Genomic DNA, 17,483 nt, shown 5'->3' with positions numbered 1-17,483 from the left:
ATACAGAAAAAAAGGAACAATACTTATGACCTCTTATATATTCTCTGCAAGTTAATGGACTTTGAATAGAAAATTTCAAAGCAGCTCATAGATTCAAGAAGAAAACTGAGGAAGTGACATGAATGATCCATTTTCCTACAGAACCTAAAAGACTTGACATGGCTACACAGCAAAAAAGTCCTGGAGAAGGCAACCAAGAAAAGTCCTTTTCTCCAGATGTGTGCGTGATGGAGACGCACGTGAACACAACATCTGGAATGTTTCTCCATTTCCTCTATGGATAGTTTTGTCCTCTCTTTGACAACTTTAAAATTTTATTTCCAAATGTTAATTCTATTTTCATTCTGATAATTCAGTGATAAGATACCTTTCCCACACTTTATATATGGCTAGAGAATTAAAGCAACATTCGAAATGTATATAAATGCCTAATGCTATGTTGTAGTCATTAAGCACTAAAGACAACTTAGATGAAGCAAAAGCAAAATAAATGAGTGAGAGCCACAAATTAGGTGTTCTTTAAAAAAAAATAACTGGATTGTCAATACCAAGTGGAGAATAATTCTGTATTTGCAAAGTGAAGCAATATGTGTAATTCTGAAAAATGTATCTCCCCCAACCCCCAGAAATCAAAGGTTATCTATAGAAACAACAATATGTTCTTGAATGTTACTGCAAATACTCTATGGTATATGCTGGCCTTTAAAAAATAATACATATCACGTTAATACTTGTGAAGCAAATTTACAGGTGGATATTTCATCTACTGTTTATAGAACCTGCTCAGGAAAGAATTCTGGTGTATTTATGAAAAGCACCATGATATTGTGACAGAGGTTGACAAACATGTGCTCAGGGTCTACTATTTGTTCCTCATATATCATGGTTGTCCTTTTCTTTTTAGCAATAAAAGCCCCAAGTGTTAGCAGGTCACAAGTCATCCATATAGAGACAAAACATCCTAGCCTCTCTTACACCTTGGTGTGCCTATGCGACAAAAGCTGAACCTCTGAAATGTGACATGAGAAAAAACTTATTTTTAAGTCACTTTTGTTTGCTTGCTTTCCTTGTGTGTCTGTTTTTGTTTTTTTGTGACAGAAGCTTTGCCCATACCATAACTATCATAATTAGATAGCTTGATAAATAATCTGAATTTGGGAAGGCTGAAAGCTTTGACCTAGGGCAAGCGTCAGTGAAAGTAAAACAGATCAGAGTGACTTCATGCTGTGGTGACATTCTCCTTTGAGAGTTCTATGTCCCTCAAGAATCAATTCAAAAGAGTTTAGGCTCTTTGGAGTATTTTTAGACTCACTGCTTTTTTATTCTCCAAATTTACTTTGAATATAGACCTGTATTATAGCATTAGCAACATGATTTTTTTCATTTAAATCATATCTAGCTGTCCTAGACTCTGGGAGGAAGAAGATTAAGTTTACTCATTTTAATATCCAGGCCACTCAGCCCAGCACCTGGCTTCACATTTCTCCATACATTTTGTTGTACTGATGTTGGTGAATCCATGCCATCAAGTGAAAATATTCCATTAGTGTTATGGATTTTCTAAGTTTTTTTAACCAACAATACTGAAGTGTTCCCCCCCCCCCGCCCCCAAAATGTGATGATGTGCTCTGAGAAGGAGCTGCAGCTAGCTCTGTATGCGGCTTGAGTTGTTTAATTCTCTCCTCCCAGGTTGCTGTAAATAACCTTAGAGTGTTACTCCTCCTGCTTCTCCTCCCACCACACATGGACAATTTCATAATGGCTTTCTTCTCTTGAGAATCTATTATATGTGGGGGGTTTGTATATGTATTCTCTAATTTTTATAAGAATACTGCATGGTGCCTGTGGTATTTCCATTTTGCATATTAAGACATTGAGGCCCATGGTCACAGTCTCATTTAATGGTATAAACCTGACTGTGTCAACTCCCAAAACCCAAAGTCTCAATCCATCCTCCTACAGTCTTTAAGAGGAAAAAAAAAAAAAAGTTATGTCTGGTCATTTCTAGTTAATTTCACCTCTTTCTGCTTCCATCAATAGACCTGCCAATTCCTAATGTTCAACAAGAAGCAGGATGCACAAGGCTGAGAAGAAGCTAATAAATGACACCTCCAGATAAGCCATCTTTCTTTGTTGTGTGAATGTTGGGAATCCCCTCATAAGTGCCAAACTCTGTACTTGTTCCGTTTTGTATAATCATTCTTTTTTGGCACTTGAATTGAATCCAGGGGTGCTTTGCCACTGAGGTACGTCCCCAGCCCCTGCTTATTTATTTCTTTAGTTTGAGACAGGTCTCTTGATTAAAGTCTTGCTAAATTGCCAAGGCTGGCCTTGAATTTATGATCCTCCTGCCTCAGCCTCCTGAGCTGCTGGGATTAGGGGTGTATGATACCACGCCTGACTAGACTGATCATTTTGATATGGATCTGATGTCCCTCTTTTATCTTCTCTTTCTTCTGTCTACATTTTCCCCATAGAACCCTCCTTACAACTAGATCCTACCTACAGAGTTTTCTTTTAGGCTTGACACCTCTGGCTTCATTAAACTAGTTCTGCTCTTCTTGGTTAGTGGCACTCATTTTTAGATGCTGAAGAATGTAGTCATCCTTTACATCTGACCTCACTGTGTGTTATGGTTTGAATATGAGTTACCCCTAACAGCTCCTGTGTTAATATAGGAAGTGGAACAATCAGATTATGACAGCTATAACCTAATCACTGGGTTAATCCACTTGATGGATTAGTAGTTTGAAAGGACTATAGTGCTGGGTTGTAACTATAGGTAGAGGGGGCATGGCTGGAAGGAGTAGGTCTCCAGAGGTATATCCTTGAGGATTAAATCTTGTCCTGCGTGCCCCTACCCCACCTTCATAGCTATAAGGAGCTGAATAGTTTCCCTCCACCACACCCTGTGCCAAGATGGTCTGCTCTACCTTAGGCCCAGAGCAATGGAGTTGGCCAGCCATGGGCTGAACCTCTGAATTCATGAGCTAAAACAAACTTTTCCTCCTCTAAGTTATTCTTATCAGGTATTTTGGTCTCAGCAACAGAAAGCTGACCAACACATAGTGGGACGGGAAAATAAAATTGTCTGGCAGGTGAAATGAGGATCAGAGGAGGAGGCTCAGGAAATGGAAAGAATTGGAGTAATATAATTTTTGATAAAGCACATTGATTTTCAAAAAATACTTATTAAATATTTATTATTTGTTTCAAACTATGAAAGTTCTAGGAAAAAAAAAGTCATTTACCAATCAGAAGGGGCGTCTCTCCTTTATCATTTTTGGTGTTGGGCCATACTCCCTTTTCAAGTAAAGTCCTTACATTTTCCACCAGACCAGCTTTGATTGCCAAAGTCAAGGGTGTTTCTCCATTACAGGTCTTAAATTCCCAGAGTGTCTTGTAGGATGCTAAGATATGAAAGCATTGTATTAAAAATTGAAAATATTTACTTAAGGGATACTGCATAGTTCAGAATAACCAGATTGTTGTGTATACCAGATTGAAAAGTCAATTTATGAGAAAGGGAAGATTGAAAGTATGATAAAAATCAACCTAACAAAGGTGAAGAAAATTAGATGCTCCTGGACCTGCTAATCAAATCAACAGCTAGAAAACCAACATCTATGTTTCAAGCTGCTTTAAAAAAAAAAAAAGTTGGTTGCAAATTCTCATTTCTTAAAACACTGTAAAGCAACTCTCTAATCCTTCATTTTATTATTTAAATTGCATCTGAATTTTCTTTTGGTCAAATGAGGTGTGTAAATGTAGGAATGAAAATATATTTGAATGAATGTATCATTTTTTCAGAATGTGTTAGAAAAGAAATATTATCCTTAACATCATTTTTTTTCTTTAGTTATAGATGGACCCAATACCTTTATTTTATTTATTTATCTTTATGTGGTGCTGAGGATCGAACCCAGTGCCTCACATGTGTGAGGCAAATGCTCTACCACTGAGCCACAATCCCAGCCCCTTAACATCATTTCTATCTGTCTAGTTATCTCGTTTTCTAGATGGCTTGCTAGCCAGCCAATTATCAAGTATTTCTCATAATTTTCCAAATTAGCAAGCAGCATTGAAAGTTAAAACATAAGGAATTATAACAATGGTCTATAAATGCTGAAATATGAAAAAATACCATTAGGACATAAAAATTATTATTAACATTGCAATATATAATAATAATCTCTTGAAACTTTTGATAGTTCAAGATGAAAAATTAAAAACCAACTTCCAAAAGAAAAAAGCTTTATATTTGAGTCAACTAATTCATTATATATAAAACCCTTTATCTCTCATAGCCAATGACAACACCTTCCCACCAAACTATGCCACTTTTTAAAAAGATAAAAGGATGGCAAGGGTGAACCTCAAGCATCATGAAATATGCTAATTTTTTGGTACTCCAGGAGTTAATATACGGGTAGTGACTTTCTCATATCCCAAACTATCTCTTACTCTTTATGTTCTTTAGGAACAATGATAACTTCTACATTTCTGCTCTACTTGTCAAAAGGCTATGTTATAGTCTCTTACCATCCAGAACAATCTCAAGTATTTGTTGAAAAGGTTGAACGGCAGCTTCATGCAATGGAAACCATCCTTTCTCATCGGCTTCGTCCAGTGCACGCTTATATTTCACACACTCCTGGAGCTCAAGAATGTGACCTAAATGAAACACGTAGTCTGTTAGCACTTCTCTGTCTTTGCAAAAAAGGTTTCCAATACAACCCACTCCATACAATAAACCCATTACCTTGTCTTATGGCCTCCACAAGTTTTCTGTTCTGACCACTGAGGGGGACAAATCTACCAGAGAAAGAAAAACGAAGCCACGTTTATAGTAGTAATATCCTTCAAGGAATAAAATATTTAATTTATATTGAGTTCTTGTGGGTAATTGGAATGATCAAGATCTACAGGAAATGCACAAAACTGATTTTTATTTTCTTTAAAAATGTAAATGTTTAGGAGTTAGATAGAGTATATTTATGATATCCAAACCTAAGAACACTAGTGAAGATGGCAAAATCCAAGATTGTGATGTTATCTCTGAGGTTGTGCTAAGCTATGAAAGGGAGTAAACAATGGGAGTCAGACTTAAAAGGGCTGGATTCAAGTCACAGCCTGATTTCATGATCCTGGAAAAGTCCACAGTCTCTCTGGGTATTGGTTTCTTCATCAGTGAAACAGTGGGATTAAATAGGAAGATCACTAAGGCTTCTTCCACCTTTAGAAGTTCTTTGTTCAACCGATGTTCATTGCTTGAACGTAACAATTGCTAACAGACATTCAGGAGCATATGGTCTACAATGTCTGTTAGTGTCTCTAATCAACTGATACATAGGTGAAATTAGGCAGAGAGCATTTATTAACACGTGTCCCATCACAGGTCATGATTTAAACCCTCAGGGCAATTCTATGATATGTGTGTTTATTAAATAGAAACAAGGATTTCATAACAAACTTATTTAACTCTACTAAGCAGAAATTCTGCTAACATTCTAGGATTGTGAATGGCTTCTGGGGCATTTTCAAGTTCTAAAATCTGTTAGACACAATGGAAAAATTAAAAAGACCAGAAATTTAAATGTAATATGCTAATTTTTTAAATCTCAAAAGCAATAATTTCATAGCACTGAATCTATTCAACAGCACTATTAAGTTCCAGAATACAAGAATCTATATATAATTAATAGAATATAAAGGAAAACTAAACTTTGTGTCAGAAACATGTGTGTTGTTCAAGACAGAAATTTACTTATGCAGTTTTAAATCCTGAAACTCCTACTTACATAAAACATCAATTTTGTGTATATTTTAATTGGATTACTTGTAAAGTTTAGTTGAGACAGTAGCAGAGTGTGTTATAGAATACACAGATTGCTGTTTATCCATACACTGGTTATATAAACTGTACTTGCAAATTTGTTCAAACTACTCATTGTCTGTTTGATTACATTTTGATTTAGAAAATAGGCAAACTTATCCAACCAAATTCAACTAGGGAATTCCCATCTAGGTAATTTTCATTTTCCACATGAGATAGGGATTTGTGGAAGACGATATTATTAAAGTCTTGGATACTGGTCTCTGTAGAGGTATTAGATTCCCTGCCAGAAAAAAAGGTAAGTATTTTCCTATAAGAGGAATTGAGAAATGGGATTCATTTTATCTTATACCAAAATAAATTCCATAAAGAAATTTTGGTGAGGATAGTTGAATAGAATGCTACCTTTCAGGATGAAATGCAGTCTGGCTGGATTCAATGGATTCTTGAATACTGAGTTGAATATCATAACTTGTAAGATGATCTTCATCAGGGTCATTATTATCCATATCTGAATATAAAAAAGGTAAATATAAAAGAAGAAAATTCTTGTTATCAGCAAATGATACAGAATATCAGGTGGAATTAACAACTAATTCAAAATGAAAAACTAAAATACATTCACCTTTTCCACTTAAGAAACACAAATGCAGTGAACCTGTAATCCATATATATGAGGCCCATTTTATTAATTTAGAATGTTCAAACTGTTGAAATGTTTATTATCTGCCTTTTGAGAACCATTTTTTTAACTTTGGATATTATAAAACTTTTGACTTTCTTATTAGTAATGTCAGTTGAGTTTATAAGGAATCTCTTTTTCCAAGCTTCTAATATACACTAATTTTGTGCAGTGCAAACTGATGGGCCAAAATTACCATATATTACCAGCTTGGAATCAATTTATACAGCACATTAGAAGCTTAACTCAACCAGAGGAGAAATGGGTTATTGGTAATAACAGAGTACAGAGATCTTTTTACATTCTCTACACATCAGCAGAGGTCAGCTGCAAGGTCTCATTGGTCTCAGAGCATCCAAACTGTTAAGATAAAGATCATTTTAACTCTACCCATACACCAGAGGCCAGCCCTCCTGTAGATTCCTCATTTATTCCCCTATATAGTTCTAGGTATTCATTATAAAACCACTGCTCACTGAACCATCTGCCCTGAGTGTAATAAGCAAGAACTTAAATGATTCCTAATTGGCTTATTTCTTCCAAATATCAAATTAGCAGAATGAATGTCTCTCTTTACTATCAGATTAACTGCATCATCTTATTTAGAAAGTTTAGTAAGTATACAAACAAAAATAGTTCTGTAGCTATTTGATTGACCAATATGAAATTACGTTTAATTAGTAGTACTTTTCAAACCAAAAATGTATTATCTGTAAGAAATTTTACATGATAATATGCCTTTTTCAAGGGGAGAAAATTAAAACTATGTTGTTCAGGCAGTTACCAAAATACAGATGATGTGTGCTTTTCCTCTTCTCATTCTTCAAGGTTAGATAATCTAAAACTCCAGTGGCAGTTCTCAATAAGCTGATAGCCAAGGTCCTTGGCCTCTGGACAGACTGTGCCGAGCAACATCATGTGGATGTGCTTGTTCACTGTGTACTAAGTAAGTGCCAATGCCCTTACTCCCACCTTGGAACAGAAGGTGTAGCATAGTGGTCATGTTCAGGGACTGCACCTGCCATGGCAGAGTGCTCCAGTAAGCTTGCTTCAAATTAGCAGAATGAATGTCTCTCTTTACTATTAAAGAGATGATATCATGATATCTCAATCTGCTCAAAGGCCAGTGTGAGCCCCAGGGATTCTCTTTGCCAAGTAGATCCAAGTGGCATTTTATTTTTATTATTTTTTAAATCAACTACTGCTTCCTTGTCTGTATCTTCTCTCTAGAGTGTAACTACATAAGAGCATATTAGTCTGCAACCTCAGTGCCTAGAGAAGCAACATCCTGTGTTTGTGGTCTCCACATGTGTGGTGAAGGTATTAATTAATGAGTTAATAAAAAACCATGGAAACATAATCCAAGTTCTGCTATGTTCTTACAACTGATCATGTCTTTCAGCGTTATTCTTCCAACTGAACGCATTAGATTGCTCACTCTGTGTGTGGCTTTGTTTTCTCACTTCTGTGTCTGGGCATCTACACCCATGGCCCACACTACCGCAAGCCTGGCTCAAGACAATCCTCCTATAGAAGGCTTTGCTGGAATTCTCCATTTCCTCCTCAGCCTTCTTTATTTATGAAGATCTCTTTTTGTGTGACATTTTCTCAACATTGGATTTATACTCATTTTGTATTTGTTTTGCAAGTTCTTCACATATTTATGTTTTGTATTCTCACTTGCACCATGAGCTTCCTGAGGGGAAATGTCTTTCTTTTTGCAGTACTAGGGATCAAACCTTGAGCTTCCCAGGGCTAGGCAAGGGCTGTATCACTAAGCCACACCCCCAGCCTGCTTTCTTTTTCCTTTAACTCTTCCATCTCTCCCCACTCCCACTCAACCGCAGCAAATGGCTTCTCTTGATGGTCACTGAAACAAACAAGCCCTGAGTCACTACTGGCAAACAACCTCGGAGTCCTTCAGATAATTAGAGGAGGAAGTTAAACCTGTGGCATTGCCCCTGGCCTTTCTCTGATAGCACTGTGGCCATAGCATGGCTCTAAGATTAGTAATAGGACAAAGAGCCTTTCGCCTATTTAAATCATGAGCTTAAATCTAACCCTGATGGGAACATGGGCTTTCTGTACACGAGACATGACAGATCCTTCGAGAATGGGGGTCTGTGAAATTTTCTTTTCCCTTTTTATTTTTAGAAACATCCTTTGACTACCATTAAGAAAGTTATCTATATTCTTAACTGTTTTGTATCTCTAATGACACAAGGAAAAAAATGATGAAAAACAGATATGAACCAATTTAAGTAGCATTCAGGATTCTCCAGCATTGTATTAAAAGCTGGGGATGAAGTGAGGATCTGTGAGCAGGTGTATTAAGGTGTCAGGCTGTCCAAAGAGCCTCACAGAAATGGACGTGGAAACATCCAGATGCAATGAGAAAGGCAAGAAGGGAGTCACTCACTTAATACACAAATTTAAAATGACTAGGGCTCAGTCCTCACTGAAGGGGGCAAATCAAGATTATTTTACAAAGCACCACTCAGGAGTATTAGGAAAGACCAAATAATATTTTGACATCCTTTAAGATATATTTGAGGTAGGGAAAAATAGTAAGAGTCAATAAGGAGGACGGATATCAGGACCACCATCTGAGTTATGCTCCACTTTTGATGTGCTCCAGCAAGCCAAACAATATCTGTTTCCCCAAAGGGACAAAAGCCTCCCTTCTTATTTAAAAAAAAAAAAAGTGACTATACAATTCAGTCTGAACATGTACACCCAATAATTAAAATCTCAAGGACAGTTACAAGTGGGTCAGTCAACCTCCCCTCCTGTGCCTTTAAAAGAAGGCAAGTCAGAGACCCTGGGGGCACTCTTGCCCCTCCCATGTTCTCTGTGGGAGCTTTCTTACACTCCCACCTTAATCTCCTTTTTAATAAATTTCTGCTTGCTTGCTTATCTCAGTGTTTGTGGGTCTGTGGAATGCGATGAACCTGATTTCTACCAGTAACATATTCACAAGTATCTCACTTCTAAGTCTGGAGAAATTAACTCTTTCCTAATAATAGTTTCCCCTTAACTCAATCTTGTTCTGGAGAAGTCCACTAGTGAGATTGCTTAATCTCTACAAGTACCTGACATACAAGTAATTGGGGCAATCTTATTGTATGATTATCCTTTTCTTTTAAATCTTGCTGAGAGTCAGGGACACATTTGATAAAAGCTATGGATTCTTTCTCTGGAGGAATGCATGCCCACTCAAAATGTTGTATGATTTTAGGGAACTCATAGACCTTCTGAAGCTCTTTCATGTACTCCTGGTTAAAAAAATAAATAAATAAAGACACAGCTAAATTCAGAATTTCTAAAAGCTAAGTTCCAAATGTATTATTCAGATACAAATAATTAGTCACTTATTTTACAGATGAGTTGAAATAAATTCCAAACTTAGCTAATGGGAAAGGGAAAGTTCAGCAGTCATGTACATTTTAGAATATTTCTGGTAAGAATGAAATGCTGATAACAGTAAGACCTAAAAACTCTGAAGTGGTGCCTTTGCTTCAAGCACTGTGCAAAGCACTTGGCATATTCTAGTTTATTTAAATCCTCACTCTGTGTTGTAAGTTTTGTAGCTTCTTGTAAATAAGTGGAAAAGTAGGTTTCAGGTGGTTAAAACACCCACCCAAAGTCAAACAGCTGATAAGCAGAGTCTGAACAGAACAGGGAGGACCTTCACATCTAAGGTCTTTCAGAAGCTGCAGGGAAAACATCCCCAGCCGTTTGCCTTTAAAAGAAAACACTTTGATCTGGCTCTTAACACCCAGCTCTCGATGACAATAACTTCCAAAAATAAAAAATAGCTTCCAAACACATAAATCTTTTCCTCTGGCTCTGCACAATAAGGTTTTGTGTTGCTTAGGGTGGTCTGAGGTGTCCTAAGCTTGCTTTCATTCTGTACTTTTTGTTTTGGAGTCTAAACATCACTTCCAAAAAACAGGATCACATGCCAGTTGGTGGCTGATTGAAGTGGTCAGGAGGTGGGATGGTGTTGCAAGGCATGATGCAGGAGTGGACACGAGTACGAGACACCTCCTCATCAGATCCTCTGTAAACCACCTCCAGTCTATCAGTGCTAATGCCTCACCATTTGATGATAATAAGTTTGTGATGGATAAGTTTGTGACTCTCTCCACAGGGATCTTTGAAACACGTAGCTCCCACAGCAGGGAATCACAACTCCCCTTCTTTTTCTTGAATTGCTTAACTGGCTTTCTCTTGATTGCAGACAAGTTCATTACCCCACCTAGCCTAATGCTCTGGTTTGGGCAGAACAATATTGGAATTATCTTCATGAATCCATAACAGGGTTGGCCTTGAGAGTAGGCTGAGTGGATAGTTGCTTCTATGGTGCAAAGCAGGGCTCTGTGTCCATAAATATCACACTGCCCCCAGCACCTGTCACATCAATGTCACCCTGTTACATCAGTGAGAGATTCTGTCTTGTAGGGCATATTGTTCCATCCTACTATCATCCCTTTTAAAAGTGCCAACACCACCACACAGGCCCCCAGGGTAGAACTAGGATTTCTTGGAAGAGTTATTGGGAGTGGCATGGCTTGGGAAGATGACAGGAAGTCTGAGGCTGAGGTCTGCTGGGAGGTGATAAGAGGGGATAAGAAAAAAGCAATACAGCCAGGTGCAGTGGCTTCTGCCTATAATCCCAGAGGCTCAGGAGGTTGAGGCAGGAGGATCAGGAGTTCAAAGCCAGCCTCAGCAATTTAGCAAGGTCCTCAGCAACATAGTGAGACCCTATCTCTAAATAAAATACAAAAAAGGGCTGGGGATGGGGCTCATTGGTTAAGTGCCTGGGTTCAATCCCTGATACCAAGCAGGGGCGGGGGGAGGGAGAAAGCAATACAGTAAAATTTGGTTTTCTTCACAAATTTAGACCCTAGGTTTCTGAAGGAAATGCAAGCTTCTGCTGTGTGGAATTCAGGGCCTTGATTCACAGATAATTTTTTTTTTTTTTACCTTGACAACACAATGGTTCTTGACAATGGACTCATCTACTGGAAATCCCACAGAGAAGCATCAGGATTTTTTCCTATCAGAGGAAGAGTAAGGGTCAAATTAGGATATTTTCATTTTTTGATTTTGTTAAGAAAACATTTGTTATATACTAAATAATGTTCAGTCCCATTTTATGCAATTTGACCATTTATATATGTGATTTTAAAGATAGAGTGAAATAACACAGATAAAATTATATTATAACTTTAGTGACTATTGGGTGGCTCCACATCTTATTTTTTTAGACTCATGTAGCACAAAGTGAAAAAAATCAACTAAATGAATTCATTTGGCTGATTTCAGCAAAAGAGTCAGCTAGTCTACAAGAGTTCTAGAGGGACAATTGGGTTCTACCCACAGTCACCATTAACTTTACAAGTAATATGTTATAGGAATTCCCTCTGTGTGGCACTACAGAAAAAAAGCCTACAGATGATGGGGACAACTAGGATCAGTTCAAACAGCATCTTACTTGAGAGCCCAAAATTTTCTGCTGACACATTTCACACACACATACAAACACACAAAATACACATACACATGTACATAGAATCTTAAATCAGAAAACACATGCTACTTTTGTGCTGCCTCAAAGAAATGCAAGCTGACATTTCAGAAAAGGTTAGAAAAAGGCAAAATGGACCAATGGATCTCTAGATACTAAGTACGCTCCCTATCACATATGAGCACTTGGGAAGTACCGGGTGGATGAATAATAATCAAAGGATCAAATATACACTACTCTTAAAATTACTCAAAGAACAGGTTAACTACATGCTTTCCCTTTAGGTCATACATACATTGTTTGCAAAACTCACTTTCAATTTTGGGGCCACATTGATTAATGATTAATTTCTATGTAAATACACTAATGATAGAACCGGTCATACTAGTTTTACTTATCTCTAGTTGCATATTACAAAATTAGAATTTTTTTACTTTCTGCTATTGATTTCCAAGTCAAATTCAACTATGAGAGAAACACGGGAAGATGCATATTAGCTTTTGAAAACTATAAACATATAAACAGAAGTTTTAGTTTCACAACCACATGGATTACCAGGAGAATATAACTTTACAGAATTAAAAAGGGTAGGATAGAGCTGGGTTATGGCTCAGTAGTAGAGCACCTGCCTAACATGTATGAGGCATTGGGTTTGATCCTCAGCATCATATAAAAATAATAAATAAACAAATAAATAAATGTATGTATTGTGTCCATCTACAACTAAAAAAAAAAAAAAGAAGGTAGGACAAGGATGAGGCCTGAAAGCCTATTAGCAGATGTGCCCTAATTACAAGCTCATGTGATCATATTTTAAAAATTTCCGTCCTTGTCTGTAATTCCACATCCAGGAATTTATTCTTTAAAATAATAAGAGATGTAGGAAAGTATTTGTATGTGAGAATGTTTATCTCAGTTGTATTTAAATTTCCAAAACCTTACAAACAACCTAAATGCCTAATGATAGGCAATACATATAAACATTATTGCACACACAAGCAATGGAATGACCCATTATTCACACTAATATACACAAAGAATAAACTCTTAATTTCACAGGTAAACTGAATGATGCTCATTTATCCAGATATGACCAACCACTTTTGCTGAACTAAGATTGACTTTTTTTTTCAATTTTATTGAGGTTAAAGTAACCAAGATTGACAATTTAAAAAGCTGCATATATTTAAGATGTAAAACCTAATGATTAAATATATGTGTATATTTATAGTTGTACATGTGAAATATTTACCACAAACTAATTAAAATATCCATCACTTCACATTTTTTTTTTGCTACAACCATTATGAAGATAGTATGGTAGTTCCTCAGAAATTTTAAAATAGAACTAGTTTATGATCTAATAATTCCTCCTCTGATTTTATTTCCAAAAGGACTAAAATCTGCACTCCTTGTCCATTACAGTATTATTCACAATAGCCAAGATGTGGAATGAATCTAAATGTCCACTGACAGATGAATGCATAAAGAAAATTTGCTATAAATTGACAATGGGATATTAGGCAAAACAAAGATGAACATGGAGAACAGTATGCTAAGTAAAATCAGTCCACACAACAAGACAGATATTGCAAGATATCATAGATATGTAAAATCTAAAAATGTTCAACTCGTGGAAACAGTTGATCTCCTGGAAGAGAGTTAGTTGCCAAGGGCTGGACAGAGGGACTATAGGGAGATGTTGGTCCAGGGTTATAAGTTTAGTTATGCAGTATGAGTAAATTCTGGTGATCTGTTGTACTTCAATGTGACTATTATTATTAGTTAAAGATATTGAATTGTATATTTGAAATACGCTAGCAGGGTAAGTCTTAAATATTTTCACCACCAACAGGAACAACAGAAAAGGAAATTGAGAGTGACTCTGTGAAGTGAAAATTTACAAGCCTTCTATGAAAATGGACTGGCATGAGAAGGCCAGAAACCTTGTCAACTTTCAAGAGAGAGTAAATTGGCCACATCTATAGCAAAGCAGAAACCTGGGGTGGGGATGGGGAGAATTTCTTGGCTTGAGCAGAAGCAGAAATCTGAAAGACTAATGGCTGAACCTGAATCAGCCAAGCACAAGTTCATCAACCTAAGCTATCATATTGCTTGCATACGACCAAAAGTTTATTTTTCCCTGATTAGTGAGTGGAAGCTTCCAAGGACAGTGAGGCCAATTGCAGATAATAAAAATGCTAATTTTGGTTCCTACAACTGAGTCCTAGGGTGAGTAAGATTGCTTTGACTGCATTAATTAGTTACAATAATAGTAAAAATTTAAGTATCTCTAGATCTTAAAAAGTATTATAAAAATATATATAATTATATATGTGTGTGTGCATATATATGCACACACACATTCATAAACTTATCTTCTCTCTAAAAAATTTGTTCCTGGGCATGGTGCATTTTATTGAACATAACAAAAGTTTCCATCAAATCTTTGCTTAAATCAAATCTTTTTCCATTGGAAACTCACTCAAACAATGAGTCACTGAATTTCTTATTTTGAAATCATGTACAAGCATAAACTTCTTTCTGCTGGAGGCAAAAGGGCATAGAGATCGAACACTGTTCCACTTCTGGTCTGCCTGCATTAGCTGCCTGGCGAGCCGTGTCTGACATGTCACAGACATGTCACAAACATTCAATTAGCATTGCCTGCTGTTTTTCCTCCTCTGGAATGGAGAAGTAGGATCCTAGGTTGTTTAGGGGCAGTTTTAGCTCTATTCTAGGTCTTGATATCCTCTGATAGCCCCATAATTTTATTCTCCTTCCTTCTCCCTGGAATCACCAAACTTCAGAGTTAAAAACCATCAGAGCGTTCCACCTACTGTCAATCCCTTTACAAGTTATTGGCCAGCCTCAGTTTGAATCCAAAGTGCAAAGGAACTTATCTACTTCCAACTCTACCCTCTACAGCCCTTTGCCTTTGGCCAGCTTCAACAATTAGGGAAAATACTGAAACTGAATCCATATATTGAAACCATTTTTTGATGGTCCTTGTTTCTTTCCCTCAGAACCATATTAAGACAGTGTTGTTTCTCTGGGACAGGAGATCCCCTTTAATTATCCCAAGGTTGTCTGGTCTCTGCTGAGCCTTCTCCTTCCAAGTCTGGACAGTAAATTTTCCTATGCCATGGTTTAAGGTCAGATCAACACAGTATTAAGTGGGTATGATCACCTCCCTCTCTTTAGACACTCTATATCTGCTAATTTAACCCAGTTTAGAATTTTGGAGGTATCATGTTACACTTGATTTGGAAGCCCCCAGTTCTACGAGTTGTATTATTACCCACAATTCTTTTCTGTGCAGTTTCATGCAAGACTCTATTTATTCCTGTTACATTTCATCCTTTTAAGATTGAACCTTTATTCTTCTGCTAGGACTTAATAAGTATGTTTTATATGTGCTTATGCTCATTGACAATGATGAATGTTGAACAGCTATTGGTGCAGGACAGAGGTCTCCAGGTTGACATTGATCCGTTATTTAGCATCCTTGGAGAAAAGCTGTTTAGCCAGCTACAAATCCTCCTACAGACACCTCCATTCAGCATTCATGTTTCTGATTTGATAACCATCATGGACAGATACTGTCAGATACCTTACTAAAACATGGATGCACTGTATCTGCTCTCCTCCCTGCTCAATTACTCAAAGAGACGAAGGAGCAGAACCGACCTACCAGTTTTCATGACTCTATTTTCCTAAAGATTTTCAGACCATTGTGTTTTTCCATTCAAAAATATGTGTCTACTGTCTGCTAGGTTTCAGGAACAGTGCCAGACACAGCCACAGAGGGTCCATACCTCCAGGGAGTTTATTGTCTTTTAACAATGTATTCTAGATTTTTCTCCTTGAAACAATACCAAACTGTTCCCTCTCTTTCAGGGTTTAGCACAGAGTCAAGCACAATGTATATCTGCTAGAGTAAATTTAATAATTATTGCAACTGGCATTTATTGAGGCAGATACTATGTGCATAATGGATTTGGATTATGCATTCAATTTTAAGGACAGAAGACAGACTTCTGTCTCATGTTGCAGATAAGGAAACTGAAGCACAGGGTGGTTAGGCAATTTACCTAGCCACATGTTTGGGAAATGGTGTAATCTTCATACCCAGTCATCTGACAATAAATGTCACACAAGCTAAGTCCCTACACTGTGGCTGATGACCCATTTACTCAGATGGAATTAATGAAGAATGAGTCTCATTTGGTAACCTAGAAATTTATAAAACCTCAGGGAAAAAAGTTTTCTAAAAGAATTTAAACAAACAACCTACAAACTCATCTAACTGTGGTGGAAAGATAAAAATTTTAGAGACCTTTTCATTTGAAAATAAGGTATTCTTATAAAACAATTAGATATAAAATTATGAGTATTTTATCACCATAATTTAAATTCTCTCAGCACAAAGCAGTGGCAGGATTCCCTTGTTCACATCATTGTTCTTTCACAAAAATCAAATCACTTTAGATGTAGGAGGTTCCTTAGAAGTTCTTCAATAAAGTATCAGATGAGCGATGGTATCAGGTAAATTTTAAGCCCCTTTCAGCTTCAAAACTGTGTATAATTTGCAGGAAGAACATTTTTCAATCACATTAAGTTTGGGGTTTTACCATCTTAGTTTAACAGATTTTTTCCCAATCTGAACATCTATCTTTTGCAACAACTAATTTTAAAAAACACGATAGAGATTTGTTTTAATTATTTACAAAAAATCAATTTTTTTTCAGTAACTAAGGGATCAGGTAAGACCCTTCTGGGATTCCTTATAATGTATAATGACACTTCCTATTAGCATATTCATTCTTGAGCTTATTTCATGATATATTTTTTTGTGATGCTTAATAATTATACAGTTGAGTTGATAGTCTCTAAATAAACAAGACAACCCTGGCTTTACTCTTATAATTAAAAAGGCCCTAGACAGGCAAGCCTACAGGTTATCATTAGGAAAGAAACATTAGCCACAACCAACATTTCCATCTAAAGATTTCCAATACTGAACTACTCCATAAAATAGTTGGCAAGGTACAGATTAAATATTTCATAATCTCACCTTTTGGAATGATCATCTTGTCATTCTTATCCAGAGACTTGCCTTTCTAAACCAGAGGAAGTACCCTGGAGCCAATGTGTTCCTCTGTGTATCTAAAATTAAGCATCCAGTTGGTGGTAAAATTAAGATCTGACCTTGTACAACTGAAACACAAGCGGTCCCTGGCACAGGGTCAAGTATTACCCATGACTTCTCCAGACTCTCATCAAAAGAAACGCAAGCCCACACAGGGCTAATAAGATTATCTGTGTCCTGATTGGTTCAAACAGCTCCCCTGAAAAGAAATGACCCGCCAGTTCACTTTTGGGGAGGGTTCCTGCTGCAGGAACAAAACCAAACCACTTAGAACTAAAGC

At 36.8% G+C, this 17,483-nt stretch overlaps 1 protein-coding gene across 2 annotated transcripts in view; it reads right to left on the bottom strand.

Moving 5' to 3' along the window:
- Positions 1 to 17,279, bottom strand: part of Asb15 (ankyrin repeat and SOCS box containing 15) — a 33,586-nt gene extending 16,307 nt beyond the window's left edge. For both annotated transcript variants that reach the window (XM_046422544.2, XM_058572134.1), the window contains exons 1-6: positions 17,129 to 17,279; positions 11,508 to 11,580; positions 6,242 to 6,347; positions 4,763 to 4,815; positions 4,543 to 4,674; positions 3,252 to 3,410 (exon numbers count right to left, since the gene is read on the bottom strand). In XM_046422544.2, the coding sequence (XP_046278500.1) occupies positions 3,252 to 3,410; positions 4,543 to 4,674; positions 4,763 to 4,815; positions 6,242 to 6,345 (448 nt within the window). In that variant the 5' untranslated portion in view covers positions 6,346 to 6,347; positions 11,508 to 11,580; positions 17,129 to 17,279. The remainder of the gene's footprint in view (positions 1 to 3,251; positions 3,411 to 4,542; positions 4,675 to 4,762; positions 4,816 to 6,241; positions 6,348 to 11,507; positions 11,581 to 17,128) is intronic.
- Between the last annotated feature and the right edge of the window lie 204 nt (positions 17,280 to 17,483).

Source organism: Marmota monax, unplaced genomic scaffold, assembly GCF_021218885.2.
Source record: "Marmota monax isolate L192 unplaced genomic scaffold, Marmota_monax_Labrador192_F-V1.1 WCK01_AAM20220418_F8-fsc00027, whole genome shotgun sequence".
Classification (NCBI taxonomy): Eukaryota; Metazoa; Chordata; class Mammalia; order Rodentia; family Sciuridae; genus Marmota; species Marmota monax.
The sequence above is the reverse complement of the archived record's forward strand: the minus strand, read 5'-3'. Positions and strand labels throughout refer to the sequence as shown.